Source organism: Drosophila tropicalis, unplaced genomic scaffold, assembly GCF_018151085.1.
Source record: "Drosophila tropicalis isolate 14030-0801.00 unplaced genomic scaffold, ASM1815108v1 contig_9, whole genome shotgun sequence".
In the NCBI taxonomy this organism is placed as follows: Eukaryota; Metazoa; Arthropoda; class Insecta; order Diptera; family Drosophilidae; genus Drosophila; species Drosophila tropicalis.
Genome location: NW_027173398.1, coordinates 76,502 through 92,285, shown reverse-complemented (window position 1 = coordinate 92,285; position 15,784 = coordinate 76,502). Strand labels below are relative to the sequence as shown.

General features: G+C 37.0%; 2 protein-coding genes across 2 annotated transcripts; one reads left to right on the top strand and one right to left on the bottom strand.

The window, feature by feature from the left end:
• Positions 1 to 4,091: 4,091 nt before the first annotated feature.
• Positions 4,092 to 9,040, top strand: Gas8 (Growth arrest specific protein 8). The gene is made up of 4 exons (XM_068302093.1): positions 4,092 to 4,380; positions 6,118 to 6,160; positions 7,374 to 7,842; positions 8,002 to 9,040. Exons 1-4 carry the CDS (start codon positions 4,378 to 4,380, stop codon positions 8,924 to 8,926), a joined length of 1,440 nt encoding a protein of 479 aa, XP_068158194.1. The 5' UTR covers positions 4,092 to 4,377; the 3' UTR covers positions 8,927 to 9,040.
• LOC137586091 (uncharacterized) lies at positions 9,035 to 15,617 on the bottom strand. The gene is made up of 6 exons (XM_068302092.1): positions 15,462 to 15,617; positions 14,390 to 15,378; positions 14,194 to 14,317; positions 13,942 to 14,132; positions 13,699 to 13,880; positions 9,035 to 13,599 (listed from the first exon to the last, which is right to left on the bottom strand). The coding sequence occupies exons 1-6, from the start codon at positions 15,535 to 15,537 to the stop codon at positions 13,458 to 13,460; spliced, it is 1,704 nt and encodes a 567-aa protein (XP_068158193.1). The 5' UTR covers positions 15,538 to 15,617; the 3' UTR covers positions 9,035 to 13,457.
• Positions 15,618 to 15,784: the final 167 nt, after the last annotated feature.

Genomic DNA, 15,784 nt, shown 5'->3' with positions numbered 1-15,784 from the left:
CAACAGCTAACAGCCAACAGCCGGCAGCCTAAATAAAATTATACACCAAGCATCGTTTGCGCCATGGCCCTTAAGGAAAGACGTTGTCGAGGTATCCTTAAGCATCTGCAGGGAATCTTTTCACTTGCAAGGGTTGAATCTTCAACTGCTCCTGCCTTTGGTATCAAAAATTGACTTTTAATGAAAACAATTGAAAATTCTGGTTCGTCCTTGCCCGTTCTTACTGTCTACCACGTCCTTATTCTCCCCCTCGTTTGTCTCAGCTTGCGCTTGACTGCCCAAAACTCACTGCGGTTATTAATTTCAATTAAAGCATTTAACCGGCAAGCCAAAATATTCAGGCAATATGCTTCTTGGTTACTATTCGAGTTCTTTTTTGCCGTCGCTATTGAGTTGGGTGGTGCTTGGTAAGAGGTGGGGCCTCAGGAGGAGGGCGCTGAATTCAAATAATGTGCTCAAAACTGTTTGGATGAGTGGCAACACATTAATTAAGGCGTGATTTCTCTCGAGAGTGCCCGTTTTATTAAAAGCCAACTCGATATACAAATACAGACGGTTAATTTAGTTAGTTGATCTAAACAACAAACGAATGAACAACCCAAATATCTGCACTTTTCATGTATTGCAAGATTGGCTAGGTAAGCCTTTGACACATTTTACCAATACTGAAAGTCAACTCGAATTAAACTTGATTGATTACACAGGATTACATGAAATTTTCCTGATGTGGTTAACTCATTTGGGTTTTCCGATTTCAAATCTACACTTGGTCATAAAAAATCAATTTTCCCTATTCAAGGACTCGTTCAGAAACCAACAGAGCTTGAGTTGGTCTTTCACAGAGCTTGGCGCATTGAAAGAAAACACCTGAAGAAATGAAAGAAATAACTAAGACAAGCGGAAGCAATCGAATAATGTCCTTGTTGGACACTAAAATATGTTATTATTACGTTTAAACTTTAAAGTATAAACATGAAAAATGTTAAAATATGAATCCAAATTTATTGCAAAGTCCAAAAACTCCTTACGAGGATCACAGAGAGGCAAATACGAAAAATAAAGTCGCATTAAGTCTCATTTAAGAATGCATGACCTCCCGTGACTTTAAATAGAGACACCAGCCAGTTATTTGTGTAGCGATGTATGTTTGTATATCAGACTTTAAGCTTCTTGTGTGAGAAAGCGCGTCCAAGTTACAGTTCAGATGTTAGCTTGATGATAATAATATATTTTATAAAATCGTCCAATTAACTAGTCAACAACAGCCACCGCCATGCAGACATAGACATTGCAGCCAGCTCCAAGCCCCCATCCCCGCGTCGCTATTCGTTCTATCCCATTCGCTTTTTGGCTGCTGCAAATGCAAAAACATTTAATGTCCGCATTCACAAACAAACAAGCAAACAAACAGCTGCACTTGAAGCGGGACCCGTTGGCCAGGGGGTAGGAGGGTCGAAGGCTACAGGACTGGAGTAGCTCCGGAGTGGGAACAGAAGCCACGCTCTTAAGCTGCAAACGGGAGTACAACTGACTTTGAACTACGACTTCAGCGATAGCAGTGACTGTCGGAAAGGCAGAAGCAAATGGAGGTGGGTGAGAGATACACGATAAGCGGATGGCTGCGAAGGGGTGCCGGGAAGAGGTCGCATCGCACTTCACATTCATTTTGTCTTCGTTCTGCGTTAACTGTTTCTGTTCCCGATTCTATTTCTATTTCTGTTTCTATTTCTATTTCTATTTCAATTTCAATTTGCTTATTGCTTCTGTGTGCGTATGGATGGCCATTTTTTTCTTATTTCTATGCATTTTCTGTGTGTGTGCGTGTCTGTGTGTGTTTATCTCTCTGCCTCTTTTTTCACTTTCTCTCTGCTAGTGACTTCCATTCATAATAGTTTTAAAGGGATATATTTATATTATCTATTTAATGTTCTAACTAAACTATATATACATACGTGCGATTAGGTTCAGGCATAGGAAATACTTTTTCGGTGGCTGACTAAAATAAAGAAAGTTAATCGTCTCGCCGACTTCGGTATACCATGCACCAAAAGAAACAAACAAACATTTTGAATTGTAAAGTCCGAATTACTAAGGGGGTATTCTTGGTTGGGACAGCTTTCTTTCGATTGTTTTGTAGGTCAACTTATTCTTTGTAGTATTGAGAATTCGAAATCCTGAATACTTTCAGTGGGACAATGTTCTCGCCATGTGAGGCAAACTTCAAACTTTAAACGCGTTTTTCTCAAAACCACTTCTTATACCATGCACCCAACGCCAAACAGTATTTAACAGGCAGAAGGAAGCTTTTCCGATCCCATAAAGTATATACATATATTCTTGATCAGTATCCACAGCTGAGTCGATCTAACCGTGTCTGTATGTCCGTCCGTCTGTATGAACACCTAGATCTCGTAGACTACAAGATATAGAGCCAGCAAATCTGGTATGTAAAGTGATCAAGTTTATTTAAAATCAAAACTGGGATTTAGCCGGCTTGACGTCAAAATAGGTGAGCAGCTTGTCTGTATATCTATCTTCAAGAACCACCAAGTTATATCATCAGCAGACTTCGCTAAAGAACCCACAGTTCTAATGGCCACACCATATCTTGAACGCTAAAAGTAGTTGGGAATTTAAACTACATACTTGAAGCGGAAAAAGTACGGCAAAGCCTGAAACTGCAGATTTAACCTTGAGCGCCATCAAAGTTAGTGTAAAGGGCTTCGTCTTAAATTTCTTTTAATGTTATATTATTTTATTTTAAATTTATGCAACGCTCACTTCCGCCCCCAAAATTTAGGTAAAACCCATTTTCTCTAAGACCAGCTAAAAGCATCAAATGTGTTATCTATACTGGCCTATAACGCGACCACTTCTTGCTCCGAAAATTAAATGTTTGTAACGCGCATTCGTAAAACGAATTCAATTGACATACATTTGGTCTCGGAAACTAAAAATGTTTTTTTTCACTTGGTGCACGGTATACCGAAGTCGGCGAGAAGAATTACTTACTTCATTTGACTTTGACCTTGAAAGCTCACAGATACCGATTCCCCCTAACAAACACATATTTTTAAGCTTAAGAAATTCTCAATGAATGATTTTTAAATTTTTTTGAACCCATCAGCTTAGCTATAATTTTGCAATATAACGTGAGCATCGGCCCCACTGTGCACCGTCAAGGCCGAAAACCTGCTATCCTTAAGCCGCTTGACTGTCTCTCAATTTTTAATGATCATAAACGGGTAATCCGATGACTTTCCTAGAGTTGCTTAGGATCTGTTGGCGCCCCTTGCTTCCTTGCGTAGATGCAATCTGCTTGTCCTCACGACTCGTTTTCCGATGTGTCGCATAGGTCAAGGCAACACTTGCACTGAGAGATTTTGATGGCTTTCCTAGCAATACACAACTTCGCATGAGGACTAGGCCAACTGGAATGGTAGCTCTTTCTAGTGCCCTATAACTCTGGCTTGCCAGGTGACCAGGCGGAGGTAGTGTGCCGATCTCCGATCCATTGCCGTTCTTTATACGCATTCAGCCGGGTGAAGGCCTTTTATACAGCTCGTCCTTCAGGGTTAGTGGAAATTCTGCCCCAAATCCTCGGCAATGAGACATGGACCATGCCCACTTTCTAGGCGCAGCTAGGTCTTTCAGTAAAAGTCTCGGTGGCAAGTGCATTAGATGGTTGCTGCCTTGCCTAATCCGCCCCTGTAAATAAAAAATTAAATAAACACGTCTTTGTGAGTCTATAATACCTGACGCCAGATGCGGATCTACAGGGGTAATACAGGGTTTTAAACTATTACGAGCAGATTCTCAATTCGGAATCATTTTCTCTGTAGAAAATTGTTTTAAAAAAATTCACACTTAAAAAAAAGGCGCCACGGTTTCTTTTTTATGATTTGGGAAATTTCTATAATTTGTCTTTCAGAATTTGTTTTCAAGAGCAACTGCCAGGAAGAACTTCTTAGTATAATTGGCTTAAATTGGATGACTTAAAGTTTTGTCTGTGTGGGAGTTCAAGAGTCAATGATTCTTTGCCACAATAATCAAACATAGGTTTTGTTTGTTTCGGAAAGCATACGGAAAAAACTTGCCCTGGTGTTGGTTGCTGGGGCAACTAAATAATATATTTACACATTTAAGTATAAAAGTATATAAATCAATATATAATATATCTAGCGGTAGTCTTTGGCAACCGTTCGTTGTTGACCGGTAAAGTACGATTAAACAGTCGACTCAGAAGCCGCCCAGAGAACGGAGCGATAGAGATACATTGCTGACGAACTTATTTATCTATTATAATTATAAATAATATTTAATTATTGGAAGGTCTTCAGAAGACAAGGAAGAAACCGAAAGAGACAAAACTTCAAAATGGTAAGTGCAACAAATCACAACATCATCAGAAAGTGGCAGACACAAAGTGAAAGGCCAAAGGAGAATGGAAAGAAATGTCGGACCATTTATAGGAGCAGCACTGAAATGAGGAGGAACCAGGCATCTTCTTCGCCGTGGTCTTCGTTTTCATCTCCATCCTCCATCCTCTGTCATATTACGGCGTCTGCGATAAGGCACTTTTCTCTTTCTCGACCAACTAAACGAACAACAAAGGCGACCTCGATGCGCTCCATTTTCCTGCATTCTTTGCCTTTTCCCGATTTTGCATACCCTGCTACAGCAAGGGTGTATTCAAATGGTTCATCTAAGTGTGAAATTAGCAAGGACTCATTTATTACAGTTTCTGACCAACGAAATCGTCATTTTTCCAGCTGTTTTCAGCTGATGCTCTTAGTAACAACCATCCAAGTAAGGTCATAGGTCATCTGGTCAAGTTGATTATGGGCAAGACTGTTAGATTAAAATGCCTTTTTTGAATGTGGAGCTCTTTCTGCTTAAATTTGGTTAATCATACACAATTGCACATTGAGTGAATCCCATCTCGAATGGTGTCTATCAGGAGTTTCAGTCAATGGGCCAAGTTAACATCAATGCAGTCTGTGATATGCCAGGGTATCTTATAGTCTGAGCCTTGAATTTTTGGATTAATATATAAATATATATAATTTTTTTGTATTCTGAATAGGGTGTGGGGTGGTGGGAGGGGGGAGATGGGGGGAAGTTACTACGCCAAGCATTGGCGGCGCGCATTCAATTTTTCATGCCAAGCCGGGCTGTTGCTGCTGTTGTGCTGCAGACATATACAAAATATATACTACATGCATCCTGTATATACATACATACATACATACATATACATATATGTATGCATGTATATTTGTGTGTTTGTATGTATGTGTGCATTATATAACTGAAATAAATGTCGTTGCACTCGAATGAAAGCCAGCTTCAGGACGAAATCTCAGCTTTTAGTGCAACTTTATCCTGCTTCTCTTTCTTGCATTGTTGTTAATGTTATTGTTGTCTATTTTCGATAATTTGTTTATGTACATATGTATGTATCAAATATCCAGAGAATGGTCTACGTATGTATGTATGTATATTTAGTATGAGGAGATGTCTATGTATGTATATGTTTGTTATGTATATGTTTTTTTTTTATTTTAACAATTTTTACCCCTCACCAGCAATGAAATAGGAGCAGGACCCATGGTGGTGGTCGCTTCGAAAATTTTTGAATAATTTGCAGTCATAAAATATGCAATAAGCCAACAGCTGTTGCAAAATTGTTTTGAAAGCCGCGCCATCACATTATTTAATGCGACGATGAGCGAGGCGCGTAGTCCTTGTTGGCTCCTCTGCCCGGTTTTCCGGTTGCTGGTGGCTTCTCCACGACTCCACACTCCACTCCAATCCATTTACTGTTTCTTCTCCTGTTGTGTGTCTCTTCGCGAATAAGCAAAATCAAATTAAGCCCTGTTAAAGGATTTAAAGTGGGCGAAAATAATAGTTTATGGGTCAGAGGACATAATAAAGGACTGTAATAACGATGCATTTTCGGCATCTGGTCCAGCCCTCGCAACCATTTGTTCGATGGGATGACATTTGCAACGTTTCATATCTCAATCAAGTCAAGGAGGGGGGTGTGGGGGGGAGACTTATCAATAAGCCAACAAACTTTTATTAATTCAATTTTTTTCCTTCATCTCTTTCCAGCCGCCAAAGGGTAAAAAGGGCAAAAAGGGCAAGAAGATGCCAGGTAAGAATAAGAAATAATCAAATTATTTTTCATCAAATTAAGCAATTGTTCTTTAAAGTGGCAAAACAAAGCAAAACATTCATAGACCACACATGTATACATACATATGTATGTATGTTCATACATACATACCACATACAGTGGTGGCAAAGTTTTTGGGCATTACACTTTTTCGTCTCTTCATGTTTTTATGCGATTTTTTGGGTCATTAGATGATGAACCTTTAAATATGGACAAAGAAACCTTTAAACCCTCGGAGAAAGTAAGAAAAACTTACGAGACAACAAAGCCTGTCTAATTATTAACCATTTTTTATAAATAATATCTCGTTTGTCGGGGTTTTTAATTACTTTTGAATCAATTAGTGGCGTAAAGCGCCAACAAGTGTTCCCAAAACTTTGCCACCAGTGTATAGAACACTCTGAGAAAAAGGGGCCTCCACGTTGGCCGCCAGCACCGCCGCCTGTCAGGCAATTAATTGTTTGGGCAAAACCAACCACAATGCATTGGGTAAACCAGAGTCCTCCTTGCCTCTACACTTCTAGCTTCAGTTTCATATATCTTTGCAGTTTGTCTATACTCTCTAACAAAAGCAACTTTTTGGATCCAAAGTTGGATACACCTTACCTTATATACAGTCCGTTTAAATATTTTTTAGCCCTATAAGGAAAATACTTATTATTTTTTCGAATGATAGAGGATGCAGGCACCAAGTGGAAGACTTAGTTTTGTCTCTCATAAGGGTATCAAATGGTCAAGCAGAGCAATTTAGAAATAATGATAATCTGCGTCTGGACAAAGAATGCCCCCAAAAATGCACTATAATTGGCAGAGCAGAGCGAAATAAAAAAAGGGGAACTGTCCACTTCATTTCCACGAGTGAACAAACTCACTTAGTTTCTAACGCACATAATAGTCTCTAGCCCTCGTCCTGGTGCTGGGCACCATTTGGACGACCAACGTGGCCAATTACAGAAAACAATTACAACATGGCACACAACACACAAACACACACACTCGAATACTCATACACACAAAAAGAGGAGGCATAGACAAGACGACACACTCATATAGAAAAGCGGAAACGACCCGAAAGACAGCGCGTGCCACATCGTTCTCATTAAATTGTCATATAAAGCGCTTTCGATAAGCATTTAAAGTTACTGGAAACTGCATCTCCCTTTTCCCTTTTGCCTTTCTTTGCTTTGAGCAGTTCTCATCGATGGCGTAGACACCTCCTCGATGACACGGGATCAATTGGAGGCGTTCGCCCTGCGCCTTAAGGCCGAAATGGATCGCGAAAGGGAGGAGCGCAACTATTTCCAGCTGGAACGTGACAAAATTCGTACCTTTTGGGAGATCACGAGGCAGCAGTTGGACGAGGCCCGATATGAACTGCAGCAAAAGGACAAAGAGATCGAAGCCACTCAAGACTTGGCCGATGTAGATACAAAGCATGTGATGCAGCAAATGAAACATTTGCAATTCGAGAATCACAATAAGCTGGGGGAAGTGCGGGCAGAGGCCATGACACAATTGAAACTGGCCCAAGAGCACCATGTCCTGCAGGAGCAGGAATTGCAGCGAGATAAGCGACAGTTGCGCCGTATGCTACGTGAGCGCGCCGAAATGAATGAAATGCAATTGCGACAGATGGAAGCCCACTTCAATGAGAAATTGCTGTAAGTATCCTGTACTCACGCGTGCATATTTACGTGTGCCATAAGTCAAAGAGCTCTAGTCTCCGTTATCCTTATATCCTGGAGGCACTCCTCGTACTAATTGTCTTCGTTTTTAATATTGTGCATTTCTCGTTCGTTCCGCATGAATTCTCCCTGTAGGGAACAACAATTGGGATTCGAGCAGGAGCGCAAGGACAATGAAATGCTGCACGAGGAGAAAATGATGGAGCAAAAATCAAAAATGGATCTCTTTTATAATACCCAAATGTTCGAGGTGGAAGAGCGTAAGAATCAGCAGATCAAAGATCTTCAGGATCACCATGATTTGGCATTTAATGACATGAAAAACTACTACAATGACATCACCCTCAATAATTTGGCCTTAATCGGTAGCATGAAGGAGCAACTGGAGCATTTGCGTAAGCAAGCCGAACGCAGCGATCGAGTTGCCTCAGAAACACAGCAGGAGAATCGACGCCTCAAAGAGCCACTGGAACACGCCAACATTCAGTTAAACGAAATGCGACGAAAGCTGGAATTCTATGAACGCGACAAACAGCAGTTGAGCCGTCTCAAAACGCGCAACGTACACCTCGAAAAGAAGGTCAAGGGGCTGACTTGGGAGGCTGAAACTCTCATACTGCGCAACGATGCTTTGGTCAGCGAACGCGAAGGACTCAAGGAGCGCTTCAACGAGGTGATCGTTGAGTTACAACAAAAAACGGGACTCAAGAATGTCCTGCTCGAGCGCAAGATAGCCGCACTTATGCGTGAGGATGAAAAACGCACGATCATTATGCAGGAGACCATTGCCACTTGTGCCCCCAACATGGCTGACAAGCTGAACAGCCTCGACGAACGCGTGGGCGACATTATCGATCAGAAGAATCAAATCATTATCGATTTGCGCTACGAAGTGGCCAAAGCCCGAAAGGCCCACGACGATCTGCTGGAGACATACGAGTGCAAACTGAAGCAATATGGTGTGCCCGCCGACGAACTGGGCTTCAATACAATCCGCGATCGCCAGGATGATCAGCTATATATGTGCGGCCCCGCGGGACTGGTCACTAAGAACAAATAGATCCACCGACTCCCACACCCCCACACATATGAATAGACCTAAATTTGTGGTGACCCCTTTTTCGTAACCTCCCGTGTTATGTTCAAATATACGTATAATAATTGTAAATTCCAATCCAATTTTTAATTTATTCAGCTTTTGACCTTGGTATTTTTTAGTGTATAAGAATTATGTATACATATGTATATGCTTATAAAAAAGAATCATTTTCGAATAGAGTAAAGAATTGTAACTTTTTGTTTTTGGTTTTCTTTTTACTTAATTTTTCTCTGCATGTCATATTGTTAATATCATTTAATACTAGATAGCCGAGCCGATTCGCATTGCTGTCATTCGATATAACAATGTTGTAAATGTGTATAAGATATATATGTATATATATATGTAAGTATACAATCAAATGGAAAACAAAATATGGCATAACTTTTGTGTTGTCGTTTCATTCTTTCTTAAGAAGTTTAACTAAAGAAGCACTCAGAGTTCAAATGGAAAGTCAAAAATAACATTGGCATCTTATTCGAGAGAGATTAGTCGTCGGTTGTTCTTTCTGATTTGCTCTTTGTTTCCTATATATTATTCTGGGATATTACAGTTTATTTATTTTTCCTTCTGACTGACGAAATTTTTAATTTTATTTCGATTCAATTAATTTTCACTATATTCGGTTTTGGCTTTTTCTTTATGTTTTTTGTAATTTGTCATTTAATTTATTTTGGAAATAGATATCACATGATGTTTTACTTTTGCTTCTCTTGTTTATTTTATTTTGTTTGGCTGTCAAATACGGATTTTCCATTTTTGTTCTTTTGTATTTTACCTTTTATTTTGTTTTTTAGTTTAAATTTGATCAACAACAACAATAATTTTTATCTGTTTAAAAAAATTGTTCTAAATCAAAGTAGTGATTTTATGTTTCTTCTCATTTTGTTCTTAATTGATTTAGTCTCATGTGTGATTACTTTTTTTCTTCTTGAGAGGAAGGAGTGATTCGAGTACATTTGTATTTATAATGCTAATCATACATTTTACTCAATATACAATATAATGATTTGCAACAAAAAAGGTATTTTAATACAACAAAATACTTCTTATAATACTTAATCGGTGACAGGGCGTAAGTTAGTATAGAATAGTTAGTTAGTAATGGACTTTTTCCCGATTCTATTATATATTCAGTCACTGGCATTAAGCCTTGAGACAATTTGAAGACAAATTAAACTTAAATCAAAATTTCTTTTATAATATGGAAGTAATTTATAATTCTTTTCATTCTTTTGCTTATTTGAAATCGTTAAACAAAAGTGGATTGAAAAATAATATACCTACATACATATACATATATGTTTGTACATATGGGTCAGAAAAAATGAAAACTAATAAATATAATTTTCTATGGATGAAATACTTAATACCGCTTTCAAGTTTAAATTTAGTTAATTACAATTTCAATGATAAGGAATTTATTCTAGGGACTGGGTAGTGCTCTGTTTAAACAACTCAAGCTCAGTTTGAATTTACATTTTTTGAGGAAAATTGTTTGCTATTATGATTTGTAATGTAGTATGGAACGATGTGATACAATTGAATGCATAAAACTATTGCCTAGAGTTACGTTTGAATACAATTGAGTAAAATGTATTTCGGTTAACCGAAACGAGATGTATGTATGTATGTGTGTATATTAATTTACAGAAGTTTTGTGCCGTGTTGCTTGTGTTCCTTATGTTTTTTGTTCTTTATGGTTTCTCGTATATATGTAGGTACTTTTGTTTTTCTTGTATTTTACAGATCTTTCGATATTTCAGAGATAGCGATTTTAACTTATATATTTTGCGCTTTGCATTGTCATGTTTCGATTTTTTCTTCTTTTTTTTTTTTTTTTTTTTTTTTTTTTTGGTTCAGAAGTTTTTGTTTGCGTTTTCTTGGTTACTTTCTTTTGTTTAAATAAAATAAAAAATTAATGCGATCACAACGGTTTACTTCACAGACGCGTGTGGAAACATTTCAGAAATGTCCGTAGAAATACAGTTTTTTGTTTTATCTTTTTTCTAGTGTTTTGTTTTTGTTTTGTTTTTTTTTTTTTTTTTTTTTGTTTTTGTTTTGTTAATCATATGTAAGTAGTTTTCACTTATTTGCCAAATTTATGGTATTAAATTTTTACTAAAACTAATTCTTGTAGTCAAATTGTTTGCGTTTATTTCTTTTTCTATCTTTCTCATACTCGCTGTCTCTCTCTCATTTCTTTATAATTTATTATTGTTCTGCTATGGTTTTTTGGGGTCGCTCATTAATAACGCAAGATGAATTAGAGAAAGGTCTCTATAGAGATGGACAGATTATCCTTCTAAAGTTACAATTTTTAAATTCGAATGGAAGAATCGATTGTGTTAATAACTAGTTAGGCAATGAATGAATGAAATACTGATTATAATCATAATATAAATAATTATTTATGCCATAAAGAGTCATATCGGTTATATGCTATGTTGATATACTGAAGAATTGCTTTACGAGAATTATTTAATTTCTCAAATCAAGCATTATATTTTTATCTATCAAACCAAATCTCAAAAAATTTGGCCAAGTTTAAATTGCAGTAGAGAAATTATATTTCTTAGTAAAGAGATTCCAGTTTAGTCTACGGTTTGATAAGTTCGTTAATATTAAATAGTCAATTATAATTAAATTTGAAAAAAAATCAAATAAAAATTATATCCATGAAGCTAATTCAACAGAAATACAACTAAATAGAGATGATTACAAACTTTGCTCTCAATGAAACTTATAAAAGGGGAAATTTCCTTTTGCAAACTTTCAATCCTTTTCCTAATTATATCTAGTTAGTATTACCTTACGTATCTATGTACGTATAATGTTTGTAAGTATAAGGGAAGGATGGTTCACGGAATTCATTGTTTAGAGTCTGACTCTTGCGTTATTAATGAATGTTCCCTATTCTTAAAGCGTTCGACAAACATCTCAAAGCAAAGGAAACATGAACAAACAGATAATCAAAAAAGAATCCATCTTTCTAATTAGTAATGGTAATTAGTAGTTGCATATTCATGAGATTGGATGTCTGTATTGTGGCTTTGTATGTATGTGTGTATGAATTTCTCTTGGCATATGGCACAATGGGAGTTTTTGACTTCATTCCTGTTTTTAATTTTTAGTTTTTTTTTGTTTATTCACCTGCCTTGTTTATCTTTGACTAACTTTGTTTTAAAAATATGATTTCATTTAATTTTTCCCTATTTTCTTTCATCAGTTTTTGTAGTTTTTGCACCAAAAAATTCACAATTGACTTAATATTTCTTGGTGTATTGTTTTGTTTTTGTTTTCTTAGGCAGTTTTAATTACGTTTTCTTTTAACAGATCAATACAGAAGTTTCTGCTATAGCTCTTGGATTGATTTTTGTTCATTTACTCTTATTGCTTGCTTGGAAATACCATTTTTATGATTTATTTTGTCTCTTTAACTAAAACTGGAGTTTAACTAACATTTTGTTCGTAAGGCAATTTGTTTGGTTGTTTTTGGTTTTCCATTTGGTGTCTATTTTTTGTTTTTTTTTTTTAGAATTAGTTTAGTTTTTGTTGTTTTAATTTTTGCGTTTGCTTTTAGTCAGATGTTTTTACATTGTTTTTCATCCAAATTTAATTTAGATTCAGTTCTGTTCTCATTCGATTTAACATTTAAAACGAAAGGAAAACGAAGAAAACAAAATGCTTTAATATAATACAATTCAAATGCATACAATTAGATCTATTAGAAACGTTAAAAATTAACGTTGTGTAGATGTATGTGTGTAGTATTTCTTTTCATATGTATGTATGTGTAATACCACGCTCTATTTTCTATATCGGCGTATCTATGTAAATGTCAGTGTGAGTGAATGATTAATAGGCAGCGATTACTGTACTACACTACATATATAGCATATATGTATATGTTTTTATATGTATATCTATGTATGTATGCATGTATTTCAGCGTACAGTCATTGCAAATCTTTATGATTTAGTCGTAATTCATTATAGAGTGGGCAGAGCATTTGTTAAATAAGAGTGAAAGAGATGGTAGAAGTTCTAGCTTATTTTAAACGGTAAATACTTGTCAATGTCGTAGCTCTCTATACATACATATGTTCATGAATATATCGGTATATAGATGACATACATATATGGAATTCGTTTAAATAGCCAGAGTTGCTGTATGCAGGGAAAGGATGGCGGTTCCTACAAAATTTTATCGACTCAGCTTAATATCTTGTCCATATACCTTGACAAGACATTAAGCTATATATATATAGATATATATGTATGTATATACACATATGTATAAAGAAAGCATGTGCATAATATATATGTGTATATATACATGTTAATGTTATAAGTATGTGTTATAAATGCTTAGGTTTATAATGAATGCCATTTAACTCGACCTGCCTGCAGCTTGATCGTATGATCTCTCTTTGGTTAAGTGGATCTGCGGTTTTTCGTTGAAATTATTTCTGGTTTTCCTTGTATGATTTTTAATTGAATTTACCGCGAGTAAATGCACCTATCAATCGGGTCGTTTGCTCGTTAATGCTGCACAATTCCAATATATTCTCTTTCCATCTAGAGGAATAAGTCATTGATGGTTGACACTGACGCAAACTCAAAATGATAAATCTAAATGAAGCGTGGAAAGAAAGGCAAATTTTTAGCCATTATATAACGGCGGTTCATCCTCTCATGGAACCAGCTTACTTTGCATTTCCTATTACTTACTTTGCATTTACATTGTGTTTCTTACGATACTCAGCCAGCTGTAGGCTCAAAACTTCGGAAGAGTTTCGTGGATTACCACGTGTAGCACAGGGTACAATCGCCAGAAATACATCATATGTATTTTCAGTATCACTCAGAGCCGCCATCACGATGTTTCCAAGCGTCTGTTTGACTTTCACCACCTGTTTTATTGAATGTTTAAAAATATTTGAGAGATATAAGCCTCTGCTTTCTTTACATTACCGATTGATTCTCGCAGCAGACTTTGGCCTCATCTACTGACATCTTTTTAGTCCAGGGTAATGCTTTTAAATTACCGTTTTTGTTATGCCAAAACTGAACATGGACATCAGAATCGCTCTTGAAATAGCCAAATGCTAAAGCCATTATAGCATCAATATATTTTATAGACCGACAGCGTCCACTTAACGATTCTACAGGCAAACAATAAGATAATGTGTTCAGTGGCAGTGATTTACACTTGATTGTACTCACTTCTCAAATATAATTGCTCCAGATTTAATGTGATATTGATACGCAATCCCAAGGGTTTGTTTAAACCGAAAGATTTCTTATACAGAATGCTCATAAAGTTAGGCTTATTCATTATAGGTGTTTTCTGAAAGGGGGTAGGATGTGGTGTATGTTTGTTTAAAAACCGTTAACATCGTTCTTTTTTGCTTTTTCTTACCGTAGTTGGTTTGCCCTTGACTCGACCTAGACGCTTCTCTTCCAGAAGGAAGCGCAACGGACTTATGTTAGCCGCCTGCAGCTTTTGCTCATTCAAGAAACTCTCGACATATTCACGATATTTGGTCCTATCACATTGATACAAACTCGAGAATACCGGCCAACTATGAAGCAACTGGTCATAGGTCATTTTTGGTAGAACAAATGTGGCCAATTCCTGATTGGTTCGTAGCAAATGTCCAGGGATGTGCTCATAGCTGAGATTTAGTTTTTCGACAATAGGCAGTGCCTTAGACTTGTTAGGAGTTTGATCGAGACGAAGATTCACGATGCCCATAATTGTCTCCTTGCATTGCTGAACTGGATTGAGATAGATGGGCCACTTGGCCAACTCCTTCATTGGGGTGGATAGCAAACGCAATGCAGCTTCGATATCAGGCTCGAATCCACAATCCCGATAGTGACAGCAATGCAAAAGCTCTCGATGCGCTGACCAATTAAATCCGCCACCCTCGTTAACTGACCACATATGGAGTAGATACTGAAGGGATTGCTTTTTATACCACTCCACAATGGCCTTTCGTGTTGTTCGACTGACTGGAGTTTTACGCTTTAACAGCTTTTGAAGTCGCTTGGCCAATTTGGTAAAGATTAGCAGATCCTTATCAGTGACAACCAATGTCGTAAAATGGCTACGGACCAGTTTACGCTGCTCCTCATCACTGCTGGTAGACAGATAGACAGCTAATACCAAAAGTGCCTCATCATGCCGTGGACCATTATCGTCCTGATCTCTCAGCACTCCCTTTAAACAATCAACCAAATCCGTGCCAGACACTTCGCCACAAATCTGGCCCAATCTTTCAAAATGCTGTTCCACTGACAGATCAAAGCAGTAGAACGTGTTCGAGTTATATACGGGATTTTCCAGATTTCCAATATAGCAAAACCGTTGCACTTTTTCAATGGCCGAAATGGGAATGAGTTTTTCTAAATTAAAAATAAAAACAAAAATTTCAATTTAGCCATGCTCTTTTAATTCTTGGTAAAATGTTGGCATCGACTATGCTCACCTCTGCACATATTTTCTAGGTGTTTTCTAAACCTCTCAGCTTCTGATAAATTTACACATTTCGATGGCAATTCCATCGCTCAAGCACACAACACATACGCTTTTGCACATATGTACATACAGATAAATAGGCATTTGAACATAAACTCTTTCTGAAACAGATAATACGCATCCCTGGAATAATGGTACGCATGGTCGTTAAAATACTGGCAAAAGTTATCGATATTATTAAAGTTTGAACGAGACATAAATAGTTCTGAAAAAAAAACGTTCTTACCAATTACAACTTTCGTTTTTGACTAAATGAGTAAAATTACTCATAAT

Bases quoted from the DNA above. Each gene is read 5' to 3' on its own strand.
- LOC137586091 (XM_068302092.1), bottom strand. From the start codon at position 15,537: ATGGAATTGCCATCGAAATGTGTAAATTTATCAGAAGCTGAGAGGTTT. The intron at 15,379-15,461 runs GTGAGCATAGTC...TTTTTAATTTAG, and splicing joins CCTAGAAAATATGTGCAGAG to AAAAACTCATTCCCATTTCG. The intron at 13,600-13,698 runs GTAAGTAATAGG...CGCTTCATTTAG, and splicing joins AAACACAATGTAAATGCAAA to ATTTATCATTTTGAGTTTGC.
- Gas8 (XM_068302093.1), top strand. The intron at 6,161-7,373 runs GTAAGAATAAGA...TGCTTTGAGCAG, and splicing joins AAAGGGCAAGAAGATGCCAG to TTCTCATCGATGGCGTAGAC. The intron at 7,843-8,001 runs GTAAGTATCCTG...TTCTCCCTGTAG, and splicing joins CACTTCAATGAGAAATTGCT to GGAACAACAATTGGGATTCG.